The 16,960-nt window shown below is 39.5% G+C and overlaps 1 protein-coding gene across 1 annotated transcript in view; it reads right to left on the reverse strand.

The window, feature by feature from the left end:
• The window catches only part of ANO6 (anoctamin 6), a 144,227-nt gene that overhangs the window by 107,696 nt on the left and 19,571 nt on the right, over window positions 1-16,960 (reverse strand). The window contains exon 3 of the mRNA XM_006755573.2: window positions 1,750-1,829. Within this exon, the coding sequence (XP_006755636.1) occupies window positions 1,750-1,829 (80 nt within the window). The remainder of the gene's footprint in view (window positions 1-1,749; window positions 1,830-16,960) is intronic.

Genomic DNA, 16,960 nt, shown 5'->3' on the forward strand with positions numbered 1-16,960 from the left:
TGAGTGGAAAATAAAAATATGAAGACAGAGCCTAAATCTCTCCTTTCAGTTTGGAGGTTCTCGGACTCATTGTTAAGACAAATCGCAGTAAGTCTATTCTGTGATCCCCAAGTTCCAGCCCTGGTCATTCTAGCTTGGACTGGCCAGTCCTCACACCTGAAAAAGGGACATGGGGCAGTTAACACTGAAGGTAAAAGAAGATTCCCAGTGTAATTTCCAGTGTAGACTGTCTGTGGCAAAGACAACACTGAGGCATGCCAATCTCCAACGCCATAATATACAAAGATCTGTTCTTAAGAAAAAATACTTCTATTTTCACACCGGGCATTGGTGTAAACTCCATGTGTTTACCAAGCACACCACCACCTGACTGCACAGAGCTCTTTTTTAGATTAGATATGTTGCTTACAGGTTATCAGAAAAAAAGCAGTTCGAAAATAACAGAACCAAAGAGGGCCACCTCCCCAAGCCTGTACCGATATCACACTCAAATGTGAAACACCTGTGTCAATTCCACTCCGGCCTCTAACTGCAGAAGTTGGATCCACCATGAAAGTGCTCTGCTCCTTTAAGATGCAGGACTACTGGCGAGCACTCCCAATTTTCCTTCACTGAAAATCTCATTGAATATAACAGGGAAGCCATCGAACACTATGTCTTTCTATTACAGCCAAGTGATTTTCGCAGTAGGCAATCTGCTAGTACACCGCAGGAGCCCACACTCTGAAATACAATGGCACTGTGGGTACAGTTTGATGTGCGATCTCTTTTTCAGTCCAGAGCTCTTCCTCCTGGCTGAATCGAGGGGGCGATCCATAAAGAGTGAGTGAGAAGAGAGAGGAAAAACACATAATGAGTTCTTTTTTTTGGGGGGGGGGGCATCTTTATCAATAATACAATGCTGCCCTGGTGCTCTGTCAATTGTCGGAGTGGCGACTGCATATTACACTTTGAAAATAAATAAAAAAAGATTTTTGCATTGCTAAAGTGGTAGACAAGCCTGCAGCAGGGGGCAAAAATCAATCCATGGCGGTGGGTCCTGGCATGCTTTCCTACACGTCTGTGAATAACAGGGTACAGGAGTCAGAAAAACACTTCTTCCCACCCCCTCCCTCAAGTGAATCTAATATAAAACCTATTCAGCGAGGACATTCTGCATAAAGCATCCTATGTGCTTAATTTTCTTTTAACAAGGCATTAATAAAATCACAGTAGCATCTAATAAGATTTTTAATTTCTTAAGGGTAGGAACCATGGCTAGCCTCTAATGAGTCTAATTTAGTGGAAGCATTGAGTTCCCCTCTTGGTAAGAATAACCACTACAATAATCCTAGCCCCGCAAGATATATCTATATAGGTTGTATGACTGGAGGTTCCGGAACAAAATGGGAATCAGACTGGTTAATGGACTTGTACGTGCGCAGTAAAGACTGGTTTCCTGAGCTACTAACAGCAGAAACTGATACCAGGGTATGAACGAATGATGGGGAACGTGATGCTATCGTGCTGCAGAATGCGTCCCCATTGACGATGACACGTAGCAGAACGAACCAACAGAGCATGATGCCAAGACGCTACAGTTCTATAGGCACCTGTTTCCCAAAGAACCACAGCACTGCCAGCGAGACCTGTGCCAGATGAAGAGCCGCTGAAGGCAAGAATCCATGGAAAAAGCCACACCTTCCCCTCCGCTTGGTGAGGAAGGTCTGGCTAACCAGTACAGATTTCAGACAGAGTAGTAATACTCACAAACTCCGGGGATCGGAAATCAGGCTGATTTTCCCGAGTTCCAAAACTGGAGCCAACCATCTGATCGAAGTTTTCCAACCCTAAAAATAAACAAACACATGAACAAATGAAGCATGAAGTTGCATCAGCTCACATACTTTTTGCTTTTAAATCGGCAGCACTGGCTTACCAACTATATTTAGCATTTGTGGCACACTTATAGGTTTATATGATTTAATACTTTCAGCTATCAAAGACACTAAAAATCTTCAGTAGCTGTCTCCTCTATTGGACAATGCCAGGCTTGGAGGAAATCAGGTCTGAAAATGCTTTCTTTAGGCTAAACCAGGGGTCCTCAAACTTTTTAAACAGGGGGCCAGTTCACTGTCCCTCAGACCGTTGGAGGGCCGGACTATAGTTTAAAAAAAAAGTATGAACAAATTCCTATGCACACTGCACATATCTTATTTTGAAGTAAAAAAACAAAATGGGAACAAATACCATATTTATATTTGCATGTGGCCCGCGGGCGGTAATTTGAGGACCCCTGGGCTAGACCTACCATGGAAAATCTGTTAGTGCCTACCTAGAAGGACACAGCAACTATGCTATCACACTCTAGCTAAAAAACACTTCAATCTACCCATGTTCTTTTTCCAAGACATCTCAGAGAACTCATGTGAAGTGATTCTGGGGGAGCAATTTTGTTTTAAAATCTGTTGAATACCACTGTTGAATAGCACCATCTGGTAGAAATATACTGGGAGGCAAATAAAATTTTCCATTAGATACATTAAGAAAATGAAAAGAAACAAATAAAAATAATTTTAGTATTAGGACCTATGGATAATATATGTTCAGATTACCATTTGAATTTGTATTCAATATAAAAAATTATTAGCGGACTATTTTACCTTTTTTTTTTTCGGTAGCAAGTCTTAGAAATGTAATGTGAATGTTATGCTCACAACACATTCAATTTGGACGAACCACCTTTCAAAAGCTCAGTGGCCCTGTGTGATTAGTGTAGTGAACAGCACAGTGTCAGGAGGACAGAGGAACCAGATCCAGGCGGGCCACTGTGCACGGTATGACTCTCATCGGCAAGTTCCTGACATGAATGAACCGTTTTTGTTCCAGATTGAAAGATACTGAGAGAACAAAACAACCATGTGCAGTGTGCTTTCGCCAATGGAAAGTCCAGGTTGTCACCTGTGCTTTTTGGCTGACTGGCTCTAAACTGGAGGTTCCCACCACCCTCTCCTTGGGATTGATTAATCTGTGAGAGCAGAGCACAGAATTAATAGAAACATTTCCTTCCACTTACCAGTTTATTATACAAGGTTTGGAGGAGTTCAGAAAGGGCCTCCCCGAGATGTACCACTATGGCATGTGGATTCCTCCGAGCTGAAGGCAATCAAGACCCCGAGGGCTCAAGAGAAACTTTTCTCTCTCCCTTGAACTGAAATTGGGGGCCTTGCCCATAATAACAGCTATCACCAGAAATAAACTTTTATGACCCATCTGTATGGCAGGGCGAATATCTAATCACTGAACAGCTGCTCTTCTTATCGTCCCGTGAATGACCCTCCTCCCCTCGGAAGCCTGTCCCATCCCACTCCTTGGCTCAATATGGCAAGTCCTGTGGCACCGAGCCCTTAACCTATGGCATCTGGTGCTCTCTCCGAGAGGGTCAGAACTCAGTGCATTGTTTGGTGGTGTGGGAGTTATATTCCTTAGGGCTCTTTAAATTTCTAACAGTCTGCCTTTTTCACGTCATTGATTTATTTAAGAGGTTGGACCTGTTGATAAGTAAGAATATTTATTTAAATGTATTTAACTGTTTGTCACTGGTATTTAAACATATTTAAATATTTAAGAATATTTAAGTTTATGTCATTAAGAACATGTTCCTACGCAGCCAAAGTTACCTTGTTACACTTATGCCTCCTGTTCCCTCTCTGTTTCCAAGCCTCTCATGTATATGTGGGTTCCTGTATGCAAAAAATTAAACATTTGTTTTTCCCCTATGAATCTTTTAAATATTGATTTGATTATCAGACCAACAAAAGAAACCCTTTGTATGGTGGAGGAAAAATTATTTCTCCCCAACAAGGTAAGATAAGGACACAAACAGCCAGACAAAGTGGAACCTAAGCCATGTGTGTGGGAAGCAGGAGTTTCCATGACCTCGCCAGTGCACCACTCCTCATCTCCAAATGCTCACCAACCTGAAGCCTCCAAAACCCTCCTCTGGGTTTCTAGGAAGCTTCATTACATAAGCAAGAGTGATTGTCACTGGCCACTGGCCACTGATGTAACCTCATTCAGGTCAGGGCGTGGGACTGAAAATTTCAACCCTCTAATCACCTGGTGGGTTCTTCTGGCAACCAGTCTCCACATTTGTTTATCTAGGGCAGTGGTTCTCAACCTGTGGGTCGCGACCCCTTTAATACAGTTCCTCATGTTGTGGTGACCCCCAATTTCATTGTTACAGATTGAACATAATTAAAGCATAGTGATTAATCACAAAAACAATATGTAATTATATATGTGTTTTGCGATGGTCTTAGGCGACCCCTGTGAAACGGTCGTTTGACCCCCAAAGGGGTCGAGACCCACAGGTTGAGAACCACTGATCTAGGGGCTTTGCGAACGTCACGTCTCTAACCTAAAAGGCACATTTATCACTCTGCTCTTATCCTATAAGAAACTCCTGGGGTTTTAGGGGCTCTGTATTTCTTATTATAAATCACAATACCAAAACAGACATTAACAATATGTGGCATTCAGCTGCACAGAATTAAATTATGTTAAGAAATTATTTTTAATTTATGAAATATGTTATTTTGCTTTTGTAGTGATTTTTTTCAAGGCAATCTAATTTTTTGTTGTTGTTGTTAATCCTTACCCAAAGATATTTTTTCCCATTGACTTTTTAGAGAGAGTGGAAGGGAGGGGGAGAGACAGAGATAGAGACACACGGATGTGAGAGAGACACATCAATTGTTTGCCTCCTACATTGAAGCCCAACTGGCCCAGAGATTGGGCCTGCAATAGAGGGAATCAAAATAGGGTAGGGCTGCAACCTAATTTTTAAAAATCCATTAAAAGTTATGTAAAAGGAAAGGATGGGCTCCTATGGTTCCAGAAAAATTCCCTTCAGTGGCCCAAAAGAAGGCTGGACATGTATAGGGTAGATTCACAAGACCCCTCTAAGCGATCGTTTAACAAAACCAATATATCAGCTAACAGTTCAGCTACCCAGTACTTGGGTTTGGCAGAGCACTAAGAAACCTCTCAATATCTGGATTCGATTTTAGGTTCACTCAGAGTCTTGTCCATGAAACTCATACCACTGACAACACAAACAAATGGTTCCAATTCTTTCCAAAAAAAACTCAGCTCATCACAGGACCCCTACATGTGAACCAAAGCAGAAACAGGAAACACATGAGGCCGGCCAAGCCTTACAGAGCTGCAACCAAAGCCAGAACTGAGGTGCTCGCCTCTGAGAACTCCAGGAGGGCAACGGCGATTACGGCACAGTCTGTTACACTTCGAGAACTGCAATGTAACCAACCGGTTATTTCCAACATCATAATTACAACCTTGCAGACCGCCTTTAAAACTTGCTAAAATGTGCTTATACTACTGGCTATGAGGATGTGTTTTAAATTGGTGTTTTGCAGCTTGGTTTACATTAGGAAGAAAAGACCTAACCATTTTATAGCACTTAGATATTGAAAAAATTCTATCTTTGGTGTCTATGATACCTTGTTTTGTTGGTTTTTTTTTGGGGGGGGGGCAGGTGGGGCAGAATTAGCAAGTCAGTGAAACAATACTACAATACTGCAGATATTTTTAATGAGTATTATAAATCCGATAGAGTGAATTGACTTTGGCCTTTTATTTTGATATCATTTTATAATTATATGCCCAATTTATCTATTAAGTTTCTGGGATCAATAGATGGGACAAAGCTGCCTTTTCTTTAATTTATTTTTTTAATGAAAGGGCAAACTTAACAAAGTATCCATTTTGCCTAAAGACAGAGTTGAGAAACAAGATGTATTACCCAGACATTCTATCAAATTAAAGGCATACATGCAACTGGAAAGGATTTGTGAGAGAAAATATAAAACTATTTATAGTGTTATTCTGCTGGTAATGAGAACTAATAGATTCACTGCTTAATGTCAACACAAAGGAGAAACTGTAAATTTGAGTGAATAAAAACAGAAACAGCTTTATTGAAACATCATCTAGGTAGAAAAAAGCTGCAGCTGTTGCTCTCAGGACCTAACATAGTCCCGAGAAACAAATAATTTATGAACCTAATATGATAACTATACGTCCCCTGCTGAAGGGCTCCAGTTAAAACTGGACATTCTTGTTTCTGATCATCTAACGCAGCTGAAAAGTTCATTTCTCAGCAAAAATAAAATAATTAAAATCAAGGTGACGCTGTTGGGGCTCTTTATTAAAATAGGGGCAGAATTAAGGTGGGGGGTTCAGAGGGATCCCAAAAAGGCCAAAACGTTCATTTTCTTTCTTTCTTTATATAAATCATTTTTAAAAATGTAATATTTTGAAATTACCACCTTGAATAGCACTGTGATTAGTTCATTTAATTTGGGCACTTGAAATATAAAAATATTTGGGACCTCTATGTTACCTGCTCATCAAAAAGTGGACTGGAGAGCCCGGCCAGCATGGCTTCATGGTTGAGTGTCCACCTATGAACCAGGAGGTCATAGTTTGATTCCCTGGATTGGGGGCTCAATCCCTACTGTGGGGCATGCAGGAGGTAGCTAGCTGATCAATGATTCTCTCTCTTCATTGATGTTTCTATCTCTCTCTCCTCCTCCCCTCCTCTCTTGGAAATCAATTAAAAAACACATCATTTTTTACAAAGCTGACTAGAGAACTGTAAACTAGTTATTCTAATATGATGAAAAAATCTTTGGCATTGACATGTCAATGGAATTTTGTATGGGTGCACAATGAAAGCATAATTCAAAGTCAGGTTTGACAATACAATGGCCAATTTTTTTTAAAGCCATTATCTATAATTTTATAACAAAGAAAATTTATTATCTATCATAAAACACAAAATGACCTTTCAGGAGATTATGGGTAAAAACGGAAGTGCCTGATAAGTAGTGCCCTAGCAATAAAAGTAATCAGAATTATACACCTACACGTCATCTAACTACAGCACCGGCTTGGAGGTGGTTGGGTCCAACTGACATGTTTATTATGGTGGTTGCTTGCCATTGAAATGATCAGAGATGTAGTGAATATATGACAGACCTCAACCAGGGTCTGGTGCAAAGGGCACTGGGCATGGATGAAGGGGACTGCCTGGGTTCAAGTCCTGATTTTGCAACTTTGCTGCATGATCGTAGGCAATAACTTATTCTGTTTATTTATCTGAAGCTGATAATAAAATTACTCTCCCCGGTTATTTACAGGACTGTGTAAGGATACAAATGGCAATTCAAAAGCATGTTGTAAAAACACAAAGCACTATATAAATATAAAGTTCATGTACACAGACCCAGAGATATGAAAAAAATGTAATCAGAATTTGGTGAATTTGTTTATTTTTGGTAGCTGGCACTTCTAAATGTCTGATCTTATCTAATCTTCTTTAACCAAAGATGAAAATTCAAGGATACTAGTTGCCTGAAGTCACCCCCCAGAACTGACACAATAAGAATCTTAATCTGTCCAATTCCAATTCTTTTAATAGTTTGTCTCTTGAGCTACTATGAATAATTCCAAGGGGGCACCAATGCTGAATCTAAGTTGATAAAGAATTAAGATTAAGATAGCTCAGCAGGTGTGGCTCAGTGGTTGAACATCAACCCATGAACCAGGTCACCGTTCAATTACAGGCAAGGCACACACCCGGGTTGTAGGCTCAATCCCCAGTAAGGGATGTAGGGGAGGCAGCTGATTAATGATTCTCTCTCATCATTGATGTTTCTATACCTCTCTCCCCTCCTCTCTGATATAAATTAAAAAATAAAAAAGAATTAAGATAGTATTGTAAGTATAAGTTAAAAGAATTAACAAATAACAGACTAAAATATTTTGAAAACCACAGCAGTGAAATTCTGACAAATAGCTAAAGACATTCATGTACCAACGATATAAGTTAGATAATAGGAGCACAAATACTAAGATGAAGAAAGTATAGAAGCTGTCCTCCTGAATCCTATGATCTAGTGAATGTACAACTAAAGAGATGCCAAAGGAATGGCCCATATCACCTTGGGAATGAGGTTGTGTTCACATATCCCGATTAGGCAGGATGTCTAGTGATCTGCCAAACAGTCCTGTACCTGAAAACTCTTCTCCCAATTGACTAGAAGTCTCTGAAAACTGGTCTCAGAATACATATAACGTTTGACTTGAATGCCAACATCCCCAACCACCATTCTTAAAGCAAACACACACCCCTGAGCGACCATTTCCCATCATTCCATACTTTCCAAATATTATGAGGCCTGCCCAGTCTCACTCCATGCATCACTTACAGCTGAGTCTATCCCTCAGGCCTCACATCATACTGTGGTAGTCATATATGGTTTCCAGTATCTCTTTCTCTGGCCTGTTTAGCAGGATCTACAGTATTTTGGTGAATATTAGGTTGGGAAAAATCAATTTCCCATATTATAGAGAGGTGGTAAACCTGCAGATTACAGGCCCTATAACATTAAATGAGATATTAAGTTCTAAAATGGAGCCAAAGAGTCAGTACTAGTGAAAGGAAAGGCAATAATGAAACATAAAACACAAAGACGGGAGACTTTCTTACAGGATTAAGATGGCTGTATCCACCTAGGACAATGGACTTGAATTTTAAGACCTTTACACAGTATAACCCCATGGCTTTAGGCACATCACTTAGCCCAAAGACTCAGTTTCCTCATTAATAAAATGTATATTATAATACCTACATCTGAAGGTCACTGTGGAGAATATATCAATATAAGCTTTATTATAATACCTAGATCAGAAGATCATTGTGGAGAACACATAAATAAAATGTGTATTATAATACCTATATCAGAAGGTCACTGTGAAAAATGTATCAATATAATGTATATTACAATACCTACATCAGAAGGTCATTGTGGAGAATACATCAATAAAATGTATATTATAATACCCACTTCAGAAGGTGATTGTGAAGAATAAATTGCAGACACATAAAAGTGACTTGAAAACTGTTAAGTACTATATAAATATTGGCTATTATTACTTTTTAACTTTATTCTCTAATAAATTTTGGCACCCTTAACATTGTTAGGCACCAATTTTTCTATGTTACTTTTTACCTTGGCTATCCCTGCCATTCACTCCCTTTTGAATATAAGAATAAAATAAATTAGAACATAGAAAAAGATAACATTAATTTAGCAAATATTTTTGAACGACCTCAATGTCCTAAGCACTCTTGGCTACTACTTTTAATAAAAAGAAATGTAAATCAGGAAATGTTTCCCTTTTTTTCTGAATCTGGATGGCTCAATCTGACACCAGCTTGCTACTGGCATATAAACTCAATGAGCATAATATTAAAATGAAAAAAATGAGGCATTCTCCTCTAATCATTTCTGGAATGCAAATTCCAAGTTCAAGTTGATGGTTTCCATTAGAGTTCTCGTTTTTCCCCATCTTGAAAAAGACAAAAGTGCTCTTTGTCACTCTCGAAAGTTAATAGTGCTCTTCAGTTCCTCAGAATGCAATTTAATTACCTACATAATAATGAGAGTTTTTGTATTTCCAGAAACCTATTGCACTGGGCCACACTGAGATAATGTCCACACACAAAGCAGGCTAATAATATAGTGTCCCTTCATGATTATATTCTTCAAATATTTGCACAATACTTATGAAAAGGAGGGGCTCAGCCTCTCCTCCACTCTGCCCACTGCACCAGCAACACATCAGACACATGCTCCTACCCAAGTACAAGACTCCACAGCTGAATTGGCAGCAGAAGTTCAGTGAGTCCCTTGGGCACCTCACCTTCCCAGCCCTACCCTAACTGGTTATTCTAAGGATTTTTTCCATCCACAAATAACTCTACTGCCCCTGAGAAGATCTTCGGTAAGCACAATTTTCTCCATCTTGCTGCATTGCCAGTGATGTTTGGTGTTGTTTTAGCTCCTCTTATGCACTGCCTTTTCTTTTTTCCACAATCCTCCCCTTCTTCAAATTCAGCTCTAAAAATGTGCCTAGAAGTTAAACATGTCTCCTTCTGAAGAGCTGAAACAACCATCACATGAGTCATTCTCACACCCCAATCAGATTAGCTAATGCCTTTGTAGAAAGGCCCAATGACTATCATAAACCTATCAGATTTCAGCTGAATTCATTGGTTCCTTTACCATCTTTTAAAAAAAATAAATTCCTTATTGTGTTAACATATACTAAAGATAAAAATTTTTGTTAACTATTTTTAAGTGTACAATTTGGTAGTACATAAATTCTTTATTGTGTTAACATATACTAAAGATAAAATTTTTTGTTAACTTAACTATTTTTAAGTGTACAATTTGGTAGTACTAGTTCCATTTCCCAGGTTGTGCAACCATCACCACTACTTACAAAATTTTTTGTATCACCGCAGTGACTCTGTAACCCATTAAGCAATAAGTCCCCATTTTCTCCTGCCCCCGAGTCCATGATAGCCTCTACTTTCTGCCTGTATGAATTTGCCTACTCTAGATATTTGGAGAATCATATATTTGTCCTTTTGCTTCTGGCTTATTTCACTTACGATAATGATGTCAAGATTCATTGATGCTGTAGCATGTATCATTCCTTATGACTAATATTCCATTGTATGCATGCATATATCACATTTTGTTTATCTATTCATCTACTGATGGACACTTCGGTTGTTTTCACCCTTTGGCTACTGCGAATAATACTGCAATGAACAATGGCATAAAAATATCTATTTGAGTCCCTCTTTTCAATTCCTTTTGTTGCTAATCCTCACCTGAGGACATTTTTTTCCATTGATTTTTAGAGAGAGTGGAAGGGAAGGAGAAAGGGAGAGAAGGAAAGAGAGAGAAACATTGATGTGTCTGGATTGAACCTACAACCCAGGCACATGCCTTTGGCTGGGAATTGAACCAGAGACCCTTTGGTGCATGGGCTGACACTCTAACCAAAGAGCCATACCGGCCAGGATCCTGCTTTCAATTCTTTTGGGTATAAACCTAGGAGTAGAATTGCTGAGTCATATAGTAATTATATGTTTAGTTTTTTGAGGAGCCGCCAAATTATTTTCCACAATGACGTACCATTTTACATTCCATCAGCAGTGTATGAGGATTCCAACTTCTCAACATCCTTGTTGACAAGTTATTTTCTGATTTTTAAAAAAAATTATAGCAATTCTAGCAGGTATGAAGTGGTGTTCTGGTTCTGATTTGCATTTCCCTAATGACAAATGATGCTAAGTATCTTTTCATGGCCATTTGTATATCTTCTTGGAGAAATGTCTACTCAAATCCTTTGTCCATTTTCAATTAGGAAGTCTTTTCACTGAGTTGTATGAGTTCTTTATATATTCTGGGTATTAAAGCTTTATAGATATATTATTTCCGAATAGTTTCCCTCTCTGTTAGTTGTCTTTTCATTTTCTTGTGAATGTCCTTGATGAACAAAAGTTTTTAATTTTGATAAAGTCCAATTTATTCACTGTTGTTGTACATGCTTTCGGTATAGTATCTAAGAATCATTGCTAAATCCAGGGTCATGAAGATTTATCTCTAAGTTTTAGCTAAGAGTTTTATGGTATTAACTCTTACATTTCGGTTGTTGATCCATTTTGAGTTAATTTTTGTAAACAATATGAGGTAGAGGTCCAACTTCATTCCAATTTTTAGCATGTGGAAATCCAGTTGTTAAAAAGACTCATTTTCTCATTAGATATATTTGACACCCTTTCAAAAATCAATTGGCCATAGATATGTAGATTTAGTCCTGAACTCTCAATTCTATTCTATTGGTCTATATGTTTATCTGTATGCCACTACTACACTGTTTTAATTACTGTGGTTTTATAAAAATATTGAAATCAGGAAATGTGAATCCTCCAACTTCATTCATCCTTTTAAAAATTGTTTTGGCTACTGAGGGCCTCTTACAGTTCCACATGAATTTGAGTCAACTTTTCCACTTCTGCAATATTTACTATTTTAATAAAATTTTTATTTAGATTTAATAACATTAATGATAGGCAATCATATAATTGATTTTATTTCATTTAATTAATTTGGTGTTGCTTTTTTTAAAATATATTTTTATTGATTTCAGAGAAGAAGGGAGAGGCAGAGAGAGAGAGAAACATCAATGATGAGAATCTTCGATTGGCTGTCTCCTGCATGCCCCTTACTGGGGATCGAGCCTGAAACCCAGGCATATGCCCTTGACTGGAATCGAACCTGGGACCCTTCAGTCCACAGGCTGACGCTCTATCCACTGAACCAAACCAACTAGGGCTATTGTTGCTTTTTAAAAACTTGGCTAAGACAACTGATGTTCTATAAAGGACGAACGGTTTTAATTATAGAAATATGTTCCAACAACATCTTGGAAAGCTATCACTATCCCTTCATAGTTCAACTGTTTCAGATCTTCTAAGACTCTCAGGGTTCCCAGCTAAAGATCACCCCAAATTTGCAGTGGGGTATGGCTCAGCTGAAACTTGATTCTAGCCGCTGACCTGTCAGTTCCCAGATTACAGTGACTATACATGTCCTGGGGATGAAAGACACCACTCTTAAATTTCTATTGTCTTTAAACTCAGAGCACATGTGAGTCATAACCCCATGCTTCACTTCCAGAGCTGGCCTGATTGCAAAATCCGTTTCTGACGGATAGGAGGGATGAGAATATAAAAACGTAAGGGAAAAGAAAAATCTGTAAGTCCACATTCCCTCATCCAACACCTCTGATGCAAAGACTTTTGTGTTTCAGAATTCAGAAAGAAAAAACTCGACAGGCTTCCAATGGAGATTGCAGAATAGGTAAGCACAGCCCTTGCCTCCTCTCATGTCCACTTTAAAACTACAACTAAACGAGAGAATAACCAGCACTGGGAACTGCCTGAAGTCTAGCTGAACAGAAGTCCTATAACTAAGGACATACAGAAGAAGCCACTTTGAGACAGGCAGGAGTGACAAAGACACGGAATGGGCTGGACACACACACACACACACACACACACACACACACGCATACACATTCAGCAGTTTAAAAATTAATAGTAATTACATATTCTGCAGAGGTTCCCCTAAAGCAGCGGTTCTCAACCTGTGAACAGAGGTCGCCTAAGACCATCGGAAAACACATATATAATTACATATTCTTTTTGTGATGAATCACTATGCTTTAATTATGTTTAATTTGTAACCATGAAAATACATCCTGCATATCAGATATTTACATTACGATTCATAACAGTAGTAAAATTACAGTTATGAAGTAGCAACGAAAATAATTTCATGGTTGGGGGTCACCATAACATGAAGAACTGTATTAAAGGGTCGCGACATTAGGAAGGTTGAGAACCACTGCCCTAAAGATGAGGGGATCCCAGCCACACACCAGATTCTCCAGCACAAGGTTCCAATGCCAGGAAGAGAAGTACCCATAACTTTCGGCTTAAAAACCAGCAGGAGCAGTGGCTCAGACTGAAGGTGGCTTAGGTCTTGCGTGCATGGACTTACCTGTTGAAGGAGTCACTAGATCTTAGCTCCGGTGCTGGAGCAGCAGCCTGAAAAGCTCAGGGACTTACTGAGAGGAACTGAACTGTCTGGCTTCAAGGCAGAGGTGGGAGGGGCAGCTTTCTCCCAGAAAGAAGTGCTAAGGAAGCCATGGATCATTGCTGAGCCCTCCTCCTGCAGGCCCAGACTGGCACCATATCTGCATTTCCATCAACCTGGCTAACACTGTTAGCCCGCCCAAGTAATTCACTGAGACCCTACCCTACCCAATTTGCTGGCCCACCCATAGCCTGTCCAGATGCTTTTCCATACAAATGACCTATCTTGTTGGATCATGGGACTCTGCTAAAATCTCTCAAATGTTCATAAACCCCAAACAAGCAGCATCTAGCCTTGGCATGCCCTGCATTTCCTGCTAAGCAGCCCCAACTAAGGACTAACAGCAGCTAGCCTCAGTTCACAGCTTAGCCTCTCCTAGGCATCTCCAAGCCCAGCACAAGTGGCAACCATCTGTAGATCACTTTGTAGCCCATACCAGGTGGCTCCAAGCAGGGCACAGGCAGCAGCTGACCTTGGCTTGAACCTCCCAAGAAGCCCCCAGAACCAACATACCCCCATGGGAAACTTCAAACCACACCAGAGTACCACCCAACCACCTTCATGAATGTCACACTCAAAGGGCAGTTTAGGGAGGAAACAGAGCCCCGCTAAAGCAAATCCTGCTACAAATCGTCAATCCCTATATAATAGCTCACCCACTGTAGTGATGGACAGTTCTTACAACCAATCAACCTGAGAGTCAATCCCTCCAACTAGCAATCAAAGCTCCACTATAACAGGAGGGCACACACAACCCACACAAGGGACACACCAAGTCAAGTGACAAGGGAGACTGTACTATAAGGTCCCACAGGACACATACTAAATAGGGCCACTCTACCAAGACTAGGAGACATAACAGCTCCACCTAATACATAGAAACCACATAGGAAGTCAGCCAAAATGAGGAGACAAAGAAACATGCCCCAAATAAAAGAACAGGAGAAATCTCCAGGAAAGAAAACTAAATTAAATGGAGGCAAGCAATCTATCACATACAGAGTTCAAAACACTGGTTATAAGGATGCTCAAGGAACTTAGTGAGAACTTCAACAGCATAAAAAAGAACATAGAAACTATTTAAAGAACCAGTCAGAAAGGAAGAAATACATTACAGAAAATCAACAGATTAGATAAAGCAGAGGAAGGATTGAACCTGCAATTTGGAACAGGAGGTAGCAGAGAATACCCAATCAGAACAGTCAAAAGAAAAAGAGAATAAAAAATGAGGATAGTTTAAGGGGCCTCTGGGACAACATCAAGCATGCAAACCTTGCATCATAAGGATACCAAAAGGACAGGAGAGAGAGCCAGGAATTGAAAACCTATTTGAAGAAATAATGACTGAATATTTCCCTAACCTGGTGAAGCAAATAGACATACAAGCCTAGGAAGCACATAGAGTCCCAAACAAGAGGAATCCAAAGAGGCCCACACCAAGACATCATAATTAAGGTTAGAGACAAAGAGAGAATTTTAAAAGTAGTGAGAGAAATGCAGTTAATTACCTTTAAGGGAGCTCCCATAAGACTGTCAGCTGATTTCTCAACAGAAACTTTGTAGGCCAGAGGAACTGGCACAAAATATGTGAAGTGTTGAAAAGCAAAGACCTAAGGCCAAGATTACTCTACCCAGCAAAGCTATCCTTTAGAATTAAAGAACAGATAAAGAGCTTCCCAGATAAGAAAAATCTAAAGGAGTTCATCACCACCAAACCAGTATTACATGAAATGTTAAAGTGTCTTCTTTAAGTAGAAGACAGAGAGATAAAAAAGAAAAAAAGAATAATAAAAAGGCAATAACTACATATATATCACTAATTAGTTTAAATGTAAATGGATTAAATGCTCCAATCAAAAGACATAGAGTGAGTGAATGGGATAGCAGAACAAGAACCTTCCTTACATGTGCTGTCTTGAAGAGACTCACTTCAGATCAAAAGACACACAGAGACTGAAAGTAAAAGGATAAAAAAAGGTATTTCACAAAACTGAAAACAAACCTGGCCAAAGTAGCTCAGTTGGTGGATCATTGTTCTGTGCACCGAAATATTGCTGGTTCAATTCCCAGTCAGGGCACATACCTGGGTTTCAGGTTCTACCCCGAGTCAGGGCATGTACAGAGGGCAACTGATCAATGTTTCTCTCTCACACACACACACACACAGAATTCTCTCTCACACTTTTTCACCCTTCTTCTCTCTAAAAATCAATACAATATATCCTCAGATGAGAATTTAAAAAACAAAACAAAAAAATAACTGGGGTAGCAATACTTATACCAACAAAATAGTCTTTAAAACAAAGGCTATAATAATAGACAAATAGGGACCCAGCAATTCCGCCTCTGGGTATTTATCTGAAGAAATCCAAAACACTAATTCGAAAACACATCCATATGCACATATTCAATGCAGCTTTATTTACAATAGCCAAAATACAGAAGCAATCAAAGTTTCTGTTAATAGATGAGTGGACAGCCCTAACCGGTTTGGCTCAGAGAATAGAGCGTCAGCCTGCAGACTGAAAGGTCCCAGGTTCGATTCCAATCAAGGGCATGTACCTTGGTTGCGGGCACATCCCCAGTAGGAGGTGTGCAGGAAGCAGCTGATCGATGTTTCTAACTCTCTATCCCTCTCCCTTCCTCTCTGTAAAAAAATCAATAAAATATATTTTTTTAAAAATAGATGAATGGACAAAGAAGTGGTGCATATATAAACAATGGAATATGACTCAGCCATTAAAAAAAATGAAATCTTGCCATCTGCAACAACATGGATGGACCCAGAGTGCACTGTGCTGAGTGAAATAAGTCAGAGAAAGACAAATGCTAGATGATTTCACTTATATGTGGAACCTAAAAACAACAACAAACAAAACAAAAACCAATTCAAAGACAGAGAACATTTTGGTGGTTGCCAGGTGGAAGGCGGATTGAGACATGGGTGAAAAAGGTGAAGGTATTAAGAAGCACAAACGGTAGTTACAAAATAGTCATGGGGATGTAAAGTACAGCATAGAAAATATCTATATATATAAAAGCCTTGCGACCACTCGACCATCCTACTGTCCGAATGGTAGCTATGACACACAATGACCACCAGGAGGCAGATGCTCCAACTGATAGCTATGATGCGCACTGACCACCAGGGGGCAGACACTCAACGTAGAAGCTGCTGAGCTGCGGTAACTTGACAGCTGCGGTTCTCAGGTGATGCACCCAGAACCAGAGAGGAGGGAGCCCATGCACTGGGCCTCTAGTAGTAAATGATATTTTAATAACTATGTATGGTGTCAAATGGGTACTAGGTTTATTGGGTGATCACAAAGTAAGTTATATAAGTGTGTAATCACGATGTTGTATACCTGAAC

Source organism: Myotis davidii, unplaced genomic scaffold (genome assembly GCF_000327345.1).
Source record: "Myotis davidii unplaced genomic scaffold, ASM32734v1 scaffold290, whole genome shotgun sequence".
In the NCBI taxonomy this organism is placed as follows: domain Eukaryota; kingdom Metazoa; phylum Chordata; class Mammalia; order Chiroptera; family Vespertilionidae; genus Myotis; species Myotis davidii.